At 40.8% G+C, this 16,854-nt stretch overlaps 1 protein-coding gene across 1 annotated transcript in view; it reads right to left on the bottom strand.

The window, feature by feature from the left end:
- DNAJC27 (DnaJ heat shock protein family (Hsp40) member C27) overlaps nt 1-2,123 on the bottom strand; it is a 30,359-nt gene extending 28,236 nt beyond the window's left edge. The window contains exon 1 of the mRNA XM_080813889.1: nt 1,888-2,123. Coding sequence (XP_080670015.1) covers nt 1,888-1,974 — 87 coding nt within the window. The 5' untranslated portion in view covers nt 1,975-2,123. The remainder of the gene's footprint in view (nt 1-1,887) is intronic.
- Between the last annotated feature and the right edge of the window lie 14,731 nt (nt 2,124-16,854).

The raw sequence follows: 16,854 nt of genomic DNA, 5'->3' as shown, positions 1-16,854 counted from the left end.
AGTCTACTCCACTGATGTCTCTCTATGTCCTTCCCAGCATCAATAGGAAAAACTTGGTAATTTAAAATATGTTTTATTATCTGGTGGTGTTTTCTTTTTTTTTCAGTTTTCTTAGTTATTCTCACGTTTAGTTTTTCATAAGGACCTTAATACTTTCTATTATGTTCTGAAAGGAAAAAAAACTATTTTTATTTTAACTAGTATTTTAACTAGGATTGAATTACATTTGTAGATTATTTTAAAGAACTGACATCTCTAAAATGTTGAGTGATCCTAATTAAGGGGAAAGTATATCTTTCCATGTGCCTAAGTAATTTTATGTCACTTTGTAGAGCTTTAAATTTTTCTTTATATAGGTCCTACCTATTTCTTCTTAAGTTTAAACCTAGGCATTTTATTTTGGCTGTTATTGTAAATTAAAATAATTTCTCAATTATATATTAAAAATACCATTTGATATACTACAGCTGTTAATTTTTGCATATTAATTTTGCTTTACTGAATTTTCTTATTGTTTCTAAAAGTTTTTCAGTTAATTCTCTTTGGGTTTCAAGATAAATAATCATATCATTAGCAAATAATAATCATTTTGCCTTCTCCTTTTCAGTATCTCATTTTTTTTTTCCTCTTGTCTAATTGCATTGGCTAATAAATATAGAACAATGTTAAAATGTGACACTGGGCATTTCGGGCTATTTTTAATGTTGCACCATTAAGCACAGGAAAATGGTAAAAGTGATCCATGCTTACTTAGCCAGCTCATTATTAAACCTTTTGAAGGCTTTATTCTTTCCTTTTTAATGCCTGACACATAGCTGTTTTCAATAAATGTTGAGTTTCAGTGAACTTCTGTTAATACATACATATACAGAGATACGTAAATAGTACAGGATATTGCTAAATGGAAAGAAAAGGCACTAATAAACATTTACTGAGCATCAACTATGGGCAGAGCACCGGCCTAAACACCTCCATTAAGGGCTCTTTTGATTTTCACAGCATACCATGATGGAGTGAGAACTGCAATAGGCTGTGAAGACTCAAGTTCTAATTCTGTCTCTGTCATTGATTTGATGACCTTGGGAGGTTCTTAACCAACAGCTTCCACTTACCCAGAAAGGGAGACAATTTGGGTGAAGAGGAGACAGTTTAGAATTCACTTGGGGGAAGGCCTTTGGTCCGTCTTGCCCCACCCCCCCGACAACCACCCCACTCCCCCAACTATGGGAGAGCTTACAGCTGGGACCCACTAGATCCAGCCAAGAGAAAGGTGGTAGGACGAAGGCTTTGAGAGAATGAATATGATGACACCACCGGGGGGGGGGGGGGGCGGGAAAGCAATACACAAAACAAAATGCAGGCTCCGTGACATCCACTGCACTTCCCTTGCGAAAAATGTCACCCTCAGTTGCGCTCTTAAAATAGATTCTGGGCTCCATGTCCGCGGAGCAACATTCAGAAACTCCAATCCTCACATGCACCCGAGTAAGCTCCCTTAGGCTCCCAAGAACTGCTGGGGTAACTAAACTTATTCTCCACCTCTAAGTCCTGGACAGGTCACCTAGAAGGCAGATAGGGTAATAGGCCGACGATCTGACATAAGGACCTAGGCCTCCTTACTCTTTTGGGGATACATTCAAGGGTTAGCGGTCACAGGAGACACCTTCTTATGGAGAGTGACGTCAGTGGAGGAGGAGGGGGGGCAACCAAAGGTCAAAAAGGTCAGGAGAGTTTTCCTCGCGGAGGCGCATCCCCTAGGAGGAGACCCCGGCCTGCTCAGGGGCGGGGAGGAGGCCGGGCCCCGGGCAGTTGAGTGGCCGCCCTCCCAGCCAATGGGCACGTCGCCCCGCCGCGCTGAGGTCCCGCCCCTCCCAGCGCGGTACTCACTTTTCCCACTTCAGCGTTGCCCATGGAGATGACTTTGATGCGCAGGGACTTGCCAGGCTCCTTCCGCTTCGGCATGTTGGCCTCCATTGCCCTCGCTCTCTCGGGGCCACCCGCCTCGCTATCTCCTTGTTCACCAGGCTGGCCCGTCCCTCAGGGCTCCTCGTCCAATGGTGGATTCGCTGCTATCGTCACCGCCCCGGCTCCGCGGCTCGCCATCCCCGCCGCTGCCTAGCAGCGGGCGCGGGCGGTTGGGAGCACTGGGAACTGGGGGTGGGAGCAGACAGTCTCGCGATGCTAGAAAGGGGCGGCGTGACGTCATCACCGGGCTCTGGGGACGAGGTTTTGATTACCTGTTCGCAGGAGTCGCGCCAACGTGCGGGGCTGAGTCCCTCCGCAGGAAGTAGGCGTTGGGGAGTGCTGGGTTTACCCCCGGAGCGCGGCGGGGGTGCAGGGGCGCCAGGGCAGCGGCATTTGTTAACGTTTCACCTCCGAGTGGTAGTAATGTATTGTGGGTTTGGGGCAGATCCTCGGGCTGGGAGTGTTTGGAATTGAGGGTCCAGGCCCAGTCGCGCTAAAAATTCGGAAATAGACCACAGTACGTTTGGGGGTGTTTTTCTGAATTCTTCCGTCCCTATGGGCCCGTCTGCGCGAACAACCCCCGCCTCCCCATATTATGTTTCTCTTGCGGGGAGTTGGAGAAGTCGGGGCCCTGGTTCTGGAACAGGAGCGTTAGGCAAGATCTGAATCCCGTTAACTATTGTTTTTTAAAAAATATCTTGTCCATTTGGAGTCAAGACGGATTTTAGTTGAGTCATTGCTCTTCTTAATACATAGTCCTTATCTGTAGGAAGAAAGCTCAGATTTAGACATTTCTTAGACTCTTCCAGTCCTATGAAGGGGTGTGTGTGTGTGTGTCCTTGTAGCTGTTTGCTCCTTCATTTTCCTCTCCCTCCCACTCACATTCAAACTTAACCCCATATCTGTGCTCACCTTCCCTGTACTTTTAATATGACCGTAGAATAATAGCGAATCCTAAGAAAACCACTTTTCTGTTCTCATTCAAGGGGATGAGAAAAGGATCTGCTTAGAGAAAAAAAGAGTCTGGAAGGAGCAGTAAATTTTTGAGTCATCATGTTGAGTTACAGAAGTTAAATAGAACTTGACAAATGATTAGTACCTTGAAAAAGAATGGCTGCCAACTTCCGAGTAAATTACAAGGGCAAAAGTAGCATTATTTCTGTTCTCACGTAGCTTTAAACATCTTAAAGGAAATACATCCCAGGAAGACAGCGCATAAAGCCTTAAAATTTCTTATTTTCAAACATTTTATTTTTAAAAAGTGATTTTTAAGAAAGAAGCTTACTCTGGGTTGTATTTATAATCACCAAGTAATAAAATTTAGTTTGATGAAGCTTTTAAGGTTTTTTACAACCATGAAATATAAGTTCTGGTCAGAATTTTGATATTTTAAAGTTCAAAAAAATTGAATTTATACTGATTCTTCACAAATCTAGATGCTGACCGCTCAGTATAATTTAATAAATCAAAGCAATAAACATCTTTTTCTTTGCTAGTTTACCTTTGGCCCTGTAATACAACTGTTGTGGAAGAATAATTGCAAAATGTCAAACCTACACTTATTAAAAGACTGATTAGGTATGACACTATTGAGCATATGGGCAGTAAAACAGTCCAAAGATTAAAATTTATTACCATTGTTTCATATTGATGTTTCTGAGGTTTGAAAATGTACAGCCATATTTACTATTGGGTGTGCAATTTAATTTGGAATGAAAAGGCAAAAGAGTTAGCTTTCTTTTTCAGTCTTTTTTTTTTCCTTCTTCTTCTTCTTCCTCATGTTCTCCCCACCCCTTTTATTTTCCAGTCTTTAATACAGAAAGAAGAAAGACGTGTGCGGGTGCCTGAATGGCTCAGTTGGTTAAGCGGCTGCCTTCAGCTCAGATCATGATTTTCAGGTCCTGGGATAGAGCCCCATATCAGACATTGTGCTCATCAATGAGTCTGCTTCTCTCCCTCTCTCTCTCTCTCCCCCTCCGCCCCTCCCCAACCCTCATTCTCTCTCAAATAAAAAAAATCTTTTAAAAAAATAATAAAAGTTAAAAAAAAAAAAAGGAAGAAAGTGTGCATTAGCTGTTTGTAGTACAAACCTAGAAAGTGGGGGTTAGGAATGTATGCTCTGGATTAGGGACATATACTCTGGAGTCAGCCCTGTTACAGTTTTCGTTGGCATAAGATGGGCATGTGGTGAGGGTAAGGATTGCAAGAGATAATGCACATGAAGTACATGATAGTTCCCCAGTAACTAGCCGTATGCTTTCCTATACTCGTGTTTTTTTATTTTTATGTATTAAAGACTACATATATTTAAATCTGTGTTTTTAAAGTAAATTATGAAATATTTTGGACCTGGTTAAAGGTATACAGAATAATATAATGAATACCTCTGCATCCACCGCATAGCTTAACAAATGAAATATCACTAATACTGTATGTGCTTTCCCAATACGTCCATCCTCCCTCTTTATAAAAGGTTGCAACTATCTGAATTGGTTCTTTTAATTTCCAGGCATTTAAAAATTGTTTTACTACCAATGTATATACCACCTTAAAATGTAGTATTGTGTTGCATTTTAAAAAATCTTTATTATGAAATTATTTCACTCAGAAAACAGAAAAAAGTTGTATGTACACTTCATCCAGATTCATCAATTTTTGACATTATACCTCTTTTACTATATCAGTTGTACTCACTATCTATATATTCATGTGTATATACACACACACACACACACACACTTTTTTTTTTAAGATTTTATTTATTTATTTCACAGAGATCACAAGTAGGCAGAGAGGCAGGCAGAGAGAGGGGGAAGCAGGCTCCCTGCAGAGCAGAGAGCCTGATGTGGGGCTCGATCCCAGGACCCCAGGATCATGACCTGAGCTGAAGGCAGAGGCTTTAACCCACTGAGCCACCCAGGCATCCCCCCACACACTTTTTTTTCTGAATAATTTGAGAGTAGTTTACACATGTTTCTTTATCCATAAATACTTCAATTTGTATTTCCTAAGGACTTTCCCTTGCATAGCAATAGGAAATTTATGGAAATCAGGAAATGTAACATTGTAACAACACCACTGTTATCTAATCCTATGGCTCTCAAACTGTGCAGTGGGGTCCCCACATCCTCTCAGGCTAATCCAAGGGGTTATCTGTGGAATATTTTACATTCTAAGTTTTCAAGGCAAAGTGAAAACTACTAGCTCAAGGTTGTTTACAATTTCAACAATAGGTGGCACCATATTCCTTGGATATATCATGTATTTGGGAAGCTGGATTTTTCAGGGGTTGTGATAAATAAGCAAGTATAGCACCAAAATCAATGAGAATCAGGAAATGATGGTGCTCTTGTCTAATCTGATTCCAAGGTTTGAGAAGTTGTGCAATGCCCAACAGGTGCACAAATCCTATTGTGGTTAAGATGAAATAAAAAACTTTTTTTCAATTTATGTGTATTATTTTTTTAAATGGCAACTAAAATTGTTAGGGTATAAATATTTAATAAGTTGTTTGAACCTGAATATTTCCTTTGACCAAGGAACACTCTGAAAAAAAAAATGGAGATACTGAGGGTGCCTGGAATGAAGGACATTTGGGAAACCTTGATCTAACCCACAGTTCATCATTAGTGCCTATAATATCCATTATAGCTTTGTTCCCCTCTCCCCCAGTCTGGAGTCTCATCCAGCATCATTTCGTTGTGATGCATCTTTAGTCTTCTATCTAGTATGATTCCTTAGTTTTTCTTTATCTTCCAAAATGACAGTTATTTTTGAAATATCCCTCAGTTTGTGTTTGTCTGATATATTCTTATAATTAGATTCAATAATGTTTGGCTAAAATACCACAGGAAAGGCATTATGTCTTTTTAAGGGTATCATATTAGAAAATGGGTGATGTCAATTCGTTCCACTTAATAGTATGTTAACTTTAGTTACGGTCCAGTGTTTACTAGGTTAATTCACAATAAAGTGAATTTTTCCTTTTATAATAAGTAATCTATAAGGCGATACTTAGAAATTATATAGATATCCTTTCTCCATTGAACTTTTATCCACAAGTTTTCATAATCCAATGAGGATTCATGACCGAAGAGATTATTGCTATGATGGATGAGAAATGGTGATTTTTTAAACTCCATCATTTCTCCTACATTTATTATTTAGTAGTCTACCACAAGGGAGGGCTTTCCTTTCTCATTCATTCATTTATATCAGGATGCCTTCATACATGTTTATTTTACTCCATGAATGTTCTGTTATTACTATTATTTGTTTTGATGCTAAAGCTGGCTCATGTCTTTTTGATATGTCTCCATCATTTTTTTGTTGTTTTTGAGTACTTCTGAGCTTTCTGGCACAATGAGCCCTGGATCCCCAAGTCCTTTTAGTGAAGAATGGTATTTAGAAACCATAATTTGAGTGCTAGGTGTGTTCATTGATCTGGGTGCCTTTGCTTTGGGCCCTTTCAATTAACTGAGTCAAAAAAAAAAATACATAAATGTATGTGTCTATATATATATGCATCTAAATCCATATATTAAAACATATTTCACACTGATATCCCCATTTTAGCACAACAGAATTCATTCTAGTCTTCCCCCTGTCCAAATTTATAACTCTCTGCTTCAAAAGTAAGAAACCTGGATCTCATTATCTTCAATATATTTACCCATTTGCTCAACCCACAGTACATAGGAAGTACTTTCAGAATGCTAAACCATACTATTTCAAAAAATGGAAACATTTTATTTTTTTTATTTTTTTAAATGGAAACATTTTAAACCAAAATTCAGTATTTATTTACAGCTATTGTTATAGCTTTTTTTGTTGTTGTTATAGCTGTTTTTTAAATTTTTTTTATTTTTTAATTTTTTTTAAAGATTTTATTTATTTATTTGACAGACAGACAGATCACAAGGCGGCAGAGAGAGAGAGAGGAGGAAGCAGGCTCCCCGCTGAGCAGAGAGCCCGATGCGGGGCTCGATCCCAGGACCCTGAGATCATGACCCGAGCCAAAGGCAGAGGCTTTAACCCACTGAGCCACCCGGGTGCCCCATAGCTGTTTTTTTTTTTAAACAAAGATTTTAATTATTTATTTGAGAGGGAGAGAGAGAGAGTAACAGAGAGCCCAGGTGGGGAGGAGAGGGAGAAGCAGGCTCCCCACTGAGCAGGGAGCCTGATGTGGGGTTCGATCCCAGGACTCAGGGATCATGACCTGAGCCAAAGGCAGACGCTGAACTGACTGAGCCCCTCAGGCACCCCATAGCTATTTTTGTCTCAAACTGACAAATAAAGTTCTTCATATAGTTTCATATAGTATAAATATTATGTTCAAAAGTTAATTGGGTTAATCCTTTTTTCTCTCTTCTGTGCACTTATAGTTTTCATTTGAAATGCAGTTAAGTTCCTTTGTTTCTGTTCATACTTTACTCTGGTTTTTTCCCCTTCATTACTATTGACTTTACTAATTTTTGGAACAAATACGACATGAATGTAGTTTCAAAAGTCAAAACAATAGGGGCGCCTGGGTGGCTCAGTTGGTTAAAGCCTCTGCCTTTGGCTCAAGTCATGATCCTGGGGTCCTGGGATCAAGCCCCGCACCAGGCTCTCCACTCAGCAGGGAGCCTGCTTCCTCCTCTCTCTCTCTCTCTCTCTCTCTCTCTGCCTGCCTCTCTGCCTACTTGTGATCTGTCTGTCAAATAAATAAGTAAAATCTTTAAAAAAAAAGTCAAAACAATAAAAACTGCTGTACTCAGCAGAGTGTCACTGTCACCCCCATTGCCATCCTCTTCCTGTCTTCCCACTGACCTTCTGGGGGCCACAAATTACACTAGAATCTGGTTTATTCTTTCTTATGTTTCTTTTTATAAAAAGTAAGCTGTTACATGTATGTTTTCTCATTTCCCCTTTATTACACAAAAGTGTGTGTGTGTTCTTTTGAACTTTGCTTTTTTCACTTAACAATATATCCTAGAAAACACCTCATGTTAGTTCACAAAGATCATACTCATTCTTTTTTGCAGCCATGTGAAACAGGACTTCGTTGTGCAGATTTATTATGATTTTTTCAATATATTTCTGGGCATTTATGTATTTTCCATATTGTTGTGGGTATGTCTTTAGGGGCAATTTCTTAAAAAGCAACATTACTGGGTCAAAGTTAAGTGCATATCCAGTTTTGTTATATATTACCCAATTCTGTAAGGTAACATTTTGAGAAATTTTGCATTAATATTCTTAATATTGGAATTAAATAATATTCTTAAATAACAGATTAAGTAATTGTGTGAAACTTCAGCTCATTTAAATATTCATGTTCTACTTGCTTCATAAAAAACATTTGGAAATTTTGTCTCATTTTCCATGCTGGAATAATTTATGTGACAGAATGCATACAATAATTTATGTGAAGAGAGAATAATGTAACCAAGCCTCCATATACTCATTTCCCAGCTTCAGCTCTATCAACAATATAAGAGTTGTTTTCAAGATAGAAAGATTATCCTCTGTGGGCCAGATCTAATCAGGTGAGTCCTTAAATAGGACTGGCTTCTTCTGGCAAGAGATATTCAAAGAACGAGGGGGATTCGAAATGAGGGAGGTTCTCCATTGCTGGTTTTGAAGATGGAAGGTACTACATACCAAGGATGTAAGAGTGGCCTTTCAGAGCTGAGAGCAACCCCTAGCCAATAGCTATCAAGAAAATGGGCACCTCAATCCTATAATCTTAGGTAACCAAATTCTGCCAAAAACCTACATGAGACTGAGCTCCAGGGAGAACATAGCTCTCTGTCTGATACCTTGATGGCAGCCTTGTGAGATTTCTGGCTTAGAAAACTTAGCTACTCTGTTCCTGAGCTCCTGACATACAGAACTGGGAGATATTAAATGCCTATTGTTTAAGGCTGTTAAGTTTGTGGTAATTTGTTATGTGGTAATAGAAAATGAATGATGGAAAATGAAAAATTTTTATCTACAGATTCCATTTCTTGAGAAGGTCTGTCTTCGATGTGGCAGTGCAAGTCCCTGCAGACCAATGGTCCCACTGACAGCTACAAACTCTGGGGGAAAAATGCAAAACCGCTATCTGCAGATTGTGAAGTAATAAAAATCAGACAGATGGTGGAAGGGAGTAAAAGCCTTGGAGAAATGACTGGCATGGGATGAGTTTCTCCCGATCAGTACAAAGACTTGAGTACACACCAACTCTGCTTAGCCCTTTCTGTCTTACCTATTAGCATACAGGATTTTAATTCTGAGCAAGTACAACATCGTATCAAAGGACAGGGACATTAGGATACTATATAGACATCTACACACTCTTTCTACTACCATCCCAAGGACTGCCTGGCAGTCTGCATTTTCCAAATGGGGATGAAACACTATCTCCCATCCCACATGATTTATTTTGGTAAAATTAAAATATATAGAAAATTTTCTATTTTGACCATTTTTAAGTGTACAGCTTAGTGGCATTAAGTATGTCCATATTGTTGTACAACCACTGGTACAGTACCAGCCATCTCCAGAATTTTTCATCTACTCAAACTAAAACCCTGTACCCACTTGAATCCCTTTTTTTCCTCCCCCTTGCCCATAGCAACCACCATTCCACTTCTGTCTCTATGTCTTATATAAGTGGAATTGTATAGTATTTGTTCTTTTGTGCCTGGCTTATATCACTTAGCATAATGACTTTAAGGTTCCTTCATGCTAGTCTTACAATGGGACTGACATGCCTCCCCTTGATGGGAGTCGGGTGTCCATGTTCCCTCTTCCTTGAAACTGCGTAGTCTTGTGACTATGGTGTAATTGACATCACAACACTTTGAAAACTAATAAAAGGCAATGCAAATTCTAGTTTTCTTGGAATGCTCACATTTGGAATCTAGATATCAACTGTAAAGAAGCCCTAGCAGTTCATGCAGAGGCCCACATAGAAAGGAGCAGAGGTCCTCCACACCCACCCACAATCACAGCTGAGTTCCCATATGCCAAGTAGCACCAACTTGCCAGCAATGGGATTGAGCCATCTTGAATGTGCCAAGGCAATGAAACAAGGATGCCAACAAGAAGCGGAATGTAGCAGTTAAGAAATATATAGCAGATGATACTCAGTAATGTAGACAGGTAGAAAATTGCCATTAACCTCATGAAGGAATTTGAGCACAGACCAAGGTGCCAATTTTAGGGTAGACATCCTGGGGTACCAGGTGAATTATAGAAAGCTCAAATGCCATCTTCCTTCCATTCTTGGGATGCCAAGTTCATTTGAACTTCTTGGCCTTTGTACTTAGTTTCCTTCTGCCTGAAACACTGTTCTTCAGATCTCCAGGTGCTCTAGCCATACTGGTATGGAACCCCCCCAGGGGGGAAAGACTTTGGCATAAACCAACATTTTCCTTTTACAAATCTAGTTACAGTTAATGGTACTTCTCACTGCCTAATAACAAATTAAAGAAAGAAAGGAAGGGAAAGAAAAGGAGAGGAGAGGAAAGGAAAGGAAAGGAAAAGAAGGGAATGACAAAAAAATAGAAGCAAAGAAGGAGGGTGCCTGGGTGGCTCAGTCAGTTAAGCATCTGACTCTTGATTTCAGCTCAGGTCATGTTCTCAGGGTTGTGATTGAGCCCCCCCTCAGGGTCTGCGATGGAGCCTGCTTGCGATTCTTTCTCTCTCCCTCAGTCCCTCCACCCACCCCCCACTCCCGCCAAAAAAAAACAAGAAACAAAGAAGAAAGGAAGTCTCTAGTGCTATGCCATAGGACTCTGCTTCTTACCCAGCTCTCTTCAGCAGTTCAGGTCAAGGTAGAGCAGAAAAGTTGACAAGAGTTGTCAATAATCATAAAAAAATAGGAACTCTGATGATTATGTTGGAAAGATTTTTAAAAGACCAGTCTGCTATAGATTAGTCATGCATATTCGTAGCTTGAAGCAATTTTAACATTTTGCAAAATCCACCAAAATTTCTGGAGTCCACATGTCTATGGGCTGGATTGCTTTGTCATAGGATAGATATGTATTCAGCCTTGGTAGCTGGTACCAATAGTTTTTCAAAGTAGGCTTTATCAATTTATACTCACCAACAGTGAATAGAGAGTTCTAGTCCCTCCACATTCTCACTGGACTTCAGTTTTGTCGGTTTGTTCAGTTTAGCCTCCCTTATAGATTTGTAATTGTATCCAATTGTAGTTTCCACTTGTCTACCCATGATGACTAATGAGGTTGGGTGCTGTTTTATTGGTCTATAGGTCATTTCCTCTTGCGTGAAGTGTCTGTTCAATCATCTTGTCCAACAGTTTATTGAGTTGTTTATTTTTTCTCATTGATTTGAAATTCTTTATATATTCTAGATATGTATCCTCTGTCAGATAGATACAGCTGGCAGAAGTACCGGTCCTATAAATTGTAGTCGAAAACTGGAAGCAACTCATTTGTCCAGCCGTGGAGGAATGGAGACGTAAGTTGCAGTATATACTTACAATGGACGATTATGCTGTTGCTGTACAATACTGTACTACTTGTGTGAATCTCATAAATATAATATTGATTTTAAGAGGTTAAACAGAAAGGGTATTAATCTAATTATATAAAGTTCAAAAATAGATAAGATTAATCAGCGGTATTAGGAGTCAGGATTCAGGTTATCTTTGGGCACAGTGAATGAAAAGCTCTGTAAAGAGGGTTTCCGGATGCTGGCCTTGTTTATTTCTTGATCTGGGTTGTGGTCACGCAGGTGTGTTGATGTTGTGAAAATCCACCAGGCTACACACTAAGGATTTGTGCATGTTCCTGTAGTATGTTACACTTCAACACAAAGGCATTTACAAGGACAATTCTTACCTAATTTTCAGAAGGGCCTAAGAGCTAAAATAGCGGCCTTGGCTCGATGGTTTTTCTCTGCTTGGAGTATCTCATGCTGTTGCTGTGATAGATCTTGGTGTCCATGGAAACCAGACAGAGAGTGTGGTGGGAAAGCAAGCAAGTAGGGGTTGGAGCCTGAGGAAGAGGCACGTGCGACAAAGGAACAGACACTCTTGGCATCTCCCCACCCATCCCAGCGTACTCTCAGATCCCACTCAAGCTACCACCAGTTCCCTGCTAACACAACTGTCTGCCTAGGTCAACTGTGACAAAGACTGCTTGTCGTAAGTTAGTGGGAATCCACCCCATAACCTGCTCTAGCTCATCTTCTCCATGACTGGTTTCCATTTTCCTTAACCCAGCAGGAGCGCTGGGCTGGCAGGAGCTTGAAATAGAAGGAGCCTTCTCTGGATGAGGCACGCTAACATCTCACTACCTGGAGCTTACTTATGGGCTGACCTGGGTTCCAGAGTGGAACCTTCCTGTAGGCAGTAGCCTGACAGCGTCTTCAAGCGGTGACCATGAATGTTAAAGTCTGCGCGTTCATGGCTGTGCACTTCACCTACAGCAGAATTCTTCAGGTCTTTGTTCAGAGCTTACTAATTCTTATTTTAAACATAGTTATATCCCTTCGATATCCAGTGTTCTAGGTCTATAAAAAGACCAATTAAAAGTGGGGGCTGGTGGTGAAATTTTCCCCGAATCGGTGCACGTGTGTCTGGCTTTGTTAAGTTTGAGAATGATTCTGGATATATCTGGAGATGGGTAAGTAAATCTGTGGAACTCTATGTGTACACCAGTGTGTTGGTTCTGCTGAATGTGTGTGAGAGAGCATGTGTAGGTTTCCATCGTGTACATCTGTCAGTTTCGTGTGTGTATATTGGGTGTGTGGTGTGTGAGGACATTTGTGAATGAGTTTGTCATTTTGTGTTTTTATATACGTACGTGTGATCAGATGTAAAATATGTAAATGAGAATTTACACTTATGGAAATATGTAGGCTGTACATGAGAGAGCATTTGTGGGGCTGCTTTATAAGTTTGTGTCTTGGAGCTAAACTGTAAGTTTGTATGATGGATTCATGCAGGGAGAGCTCCAGGAAAAGCTTTCAAGTCATATGGTTGGACCATAAGGAACTGCCATTGTTGTGGGGTAAAATTGGTTAAATATTCAGTGATTTTTGTGTGACTCATCCTGATGTGTGTATGCCTGTACATCTGTATACATATTACATACATACATAAGTTCAACATAGCCTCTGCACCACCTTAGGATTACTATTAGAGCTAGGAAGGAGATGGTACCCATGGGTGTGAGATGAGGGGAGAAGGGAATTTAACATGGATCTTGAAGGAAAGATAAGACACAGAAGGAATGATGACTAACGCAACAGAAAGTTGCAATGGGGACATAACAAGAAATGAGATCAAAAGTTCTCTACTCTGGCTCCACGGTTAAGGGTGGGACCCTTGATCTCAACTCAGGTCTTGAGCTCAGGGTTGTGAGTTCAAGCCCCATGCTGGGCTCCACGCTAGGTGTGGAACCTCCTTAAAAAGTTATTTACTCTGAGAAACCTTCTCCAACACTTTTTTCTTTTCTTTTCTTTTCTTTATTTAAACCTACCTTCCCCAAGTTCTCCGTCACATGCTTCTGCACCAGCTGTGAACTTCCCCTATGATAACGTTTGTCACACAGGACTGCGGTTGTTACCTAAAGTGGCTATCTTCCCCTGTAGACAGCAAGTTTCCTGAGGGCAAGAACTGGGTCTCTGTCACTCACTCACTTCCCAGCACTGGGAACGAAGCTCGGTACAGAACAGAATCTCAGTTGGTATTTGTTGAAGAATTGGATGACTAAGGGATAGATATTCTGAGGAAGCTGTGCTTGTGTGACTTCTGTATTGGCCAAGGTGCTTGGCTTTTGTTCTGTGCAACAGGTAGACATTTTGGAGAGGGGATTAACATGCACAGAATGCCATTTTAGAAAGATTCATTTAGGGGTTGTAGAAAGTGTAGACAGAAGTAGGGATGGTTGGCAATAAGCCCAGTAGTTACCCAGGTGTATAGTAATAAAAAACCTACACTCCGGAGGTGCCTGGGTGGCTCAGTCAGTGAAGTATCTGCCTTCGGTTCAGGTCATGATCCCGGGGTCCTGGGATGGAGACCCCGCTCGTGCTCTCACTTGCTTTCTCTCTCAAATAAATTTTTAAAAATCTTTTAAAAAAAGAAAAACCCTACACTCCAATGACAATGGGATGTACAGCAAGGGACAGAGAGAGGAAGAACAATAGAAGACTCAGTAATTGCTAGGCATGGGGGAAACAGAGAGCGGAAAAGGGGACCCCAAGTTTTAGAGCCCAACTGAGGTAATGCTGAGAACACGGACAGAAAAAAGGGTAAGCAGTGTACACGGTGGTGAGGTCTGTGTTGAACATGCTGCAGATTTCTGCTATGTTGAGCATGAATTGAGGCTAACAAAGAAAAGAACATCCTAATAAAGATGACCACCAGGCATTTGAATATGTGACAAGAGCCCAGGCAGGAGGCTGCGGGTATAGCTATCCGGTCATTTCCTCGACTATTTGCTCCGTACTTTTTGTGTGCCAGGCAATGGTCCAGGCCCTGGCCATTTAGCAGTGAACAATTCTGCAAACTTTTATAGCTTCTTTATCCCTGCAAACATTCGTGAGCCATTCTTGTATTTATTTATTTATTATTTATTATTTAAATCCAGTAAGAATTGTTATGTCATAATCTGTACCTCGAAGCTCTATGTCTGACGTCCTTGCTGGTCTATTTCCATTGCCTCTTCCTTCGGCCCGCCTTCTCTCATGTTGGCTTCGTTCCCTTCATGCTGGGTTATCTTTGACTTCGAGTGGGAAAATTATTTGTAGAGATCTCCTGAGAATTAAAATGAAATCTCCTGAGAATTATAAAAAAATTAAAAGTATAAAAATGTCAAAAAAAAGTATTAAGATGTCAGTTCTTCTTAAATTGACCTATAGAATCAATGCCATTCAGGTATAATCCCAAAAGGAACCGGACAAGGTGATTCTGCATTTTATATGGAAGAGAAAAGGACAAATACTTGTTAAGACACACCTGAAAAAGAACAAGTTGGGAAAACTTGTCCTGCCAGGTAGCCAGACCTATTGTAGACCCTCCAATGTGAAGTGTAACACCCTCGGTCCATGAGCTCAGATTGTCTATGACTCAGATTGTCATATTTCCATCACTCCTCAGCATGAAATGCTCGTTGGAGTCCATCTGGTGTTCTCCCTGTCTTCTAACCTTGGGCTATTACCTCCCCTCTCTTTGCCTTTGCTCTTCTTGTTTTCCTTGCCTTTACTTCTTTTTTAAAGATTTTTATTTTTAAGCAGTCTCTACACCAATGTGGGGCTTGAACTCACAACCCTGGGATCAAGAGTTGCATACTCCACCTACTGAGTCAGCCAAGTGCCCCTGTTTTCCTTGCCTTAACTCATGAATCCCTCCTTTCTACCAGCCCCTGGCCCAGCCCCATTTAAATACTCTCTCCAAAATCTCTTTTTTTCTCCAGCTCATGTAAATTTCTTTCCTCCAAACTCTCATGCTCCCTATTGTTTATGCCATTTATTTTGCTATTTTATCACGTATAGTATAAAAACAGAGGAGAGAAAAGAGAGAGGGGAACCTAGAGATGAGTATTCAAAATTGGCCATATGTATGCCTGGTGTCCCCCATCAGGAGATGTTCAGTCTTCTTGAGCAGGTATCCAAGATCTGACAGAAAGCCTGCCAAGAGTCATTAAGCACTCACCAGCTGATTTGTGTGGGAGATGTCATAGAGTCTGACAAAGACTTATATAGGATGGGTGACAACCTTGAGGCTGTTGGTTTTCAAGAGCTATTTTCATCTCTCTTCATCTGATTAACAGTTTCAATCATGAAAACAAAGACTAAAAGATCAGAAACCACCCATACGTCCTTTGGGAGGAGCTTTAGTTCTATGATAGTATGACCATAGGCAGCTAGGAAAGAGAATGAGGCAGCTCTGTGTCAGCGATGGGAAATTCTCTCCAAGAGATAGATAAGGAAAAAGCCAGGTGGAAAGCAGCACCACCATGTGTAGGTTTCTTGTTGGTTTGTTTGTTTTAAGAATATGCACACCCATGGTTTTGGACCTGCAGAGAGTCTGGCATTTGTGGGTGCCTGGGAGAGGGGCTGAGGGCTGGAAAATAAGAGGAGGAGACCCCACTGAATGCCCTTTGATACCTTTTGTATTTTGTACCATATGTAGCTGTTGACCATTCAAAAAATAAATGTTTTAGGAGAAAATAATAAGCAACAAAGATACTGGAAACAAACAGCAAAATAGATGGTGCCAAAGAACAGAATTTGGATTTTTTTGTGCCATATCTTATGAGGCCGAAAGGAATGGTAATGAGGGACGGCGTACTCCTCATTAAGGTGAAGATGAGTGTGTTCAAGACAGACCTTCTAACCTGACCAAAAGCCTTTCCACTAAAATGTGAAGCAGAGGAAGGACAGAGCCAAGCTCTGGCTGCTAAATTCAATGCCTCCAAAAACATACTAGCAACAGAGATATAATTGGGAGAGAATGGGTTGCTTAGCACTGGCTATTTGGTTCCAGAAAGAGAACCACATTAATAATCACACTAACTTGAGGAAGCCAAAAAATGCTCGTGTGTAATTGTAAACCAGATGCTAGTTTTTAACTTGCCTTCTACTGGAAAGGGGCAGGAGGTCTGTGACAGCTCCAGGCGCTGTCCAGCTCCACCCATGAAGAAGACCAGGTACCAGCATCCACAGCTGCTCTCAGGTGGGCTGTGGGACCACTGCTTCAGGTTAATGGTCTCCGGAGATCAAAGAAATGTACAGAAAGGGCAAGGTCAGGGATCTGAGAAAGTACTTGAGTCATGGTCAACACATGCCCGGGCACTGGGGGCCAAGAAATGCCACGGGCCAAGTGACAATCTTCCAGAGTCCCCTCCTGGGAAGTATTTATGGACCTCAACACAGAAAAAC

This window comes from Martes martes (assembly GCF_963455335.1).
Source record: "Martes martes genome assembly, chromosome: 9".
Lineage (NCBI taxonomy): Eukaryota > Metazoa > Chordata > Mammalia > Carnivora > Mustelidae > Martes > Martes martes.
The sequence above is the reverse complement of the archived record's forward strand: the minus strand, read 5'-3'. Positions and strand labels throughout refer to the sequence as shown.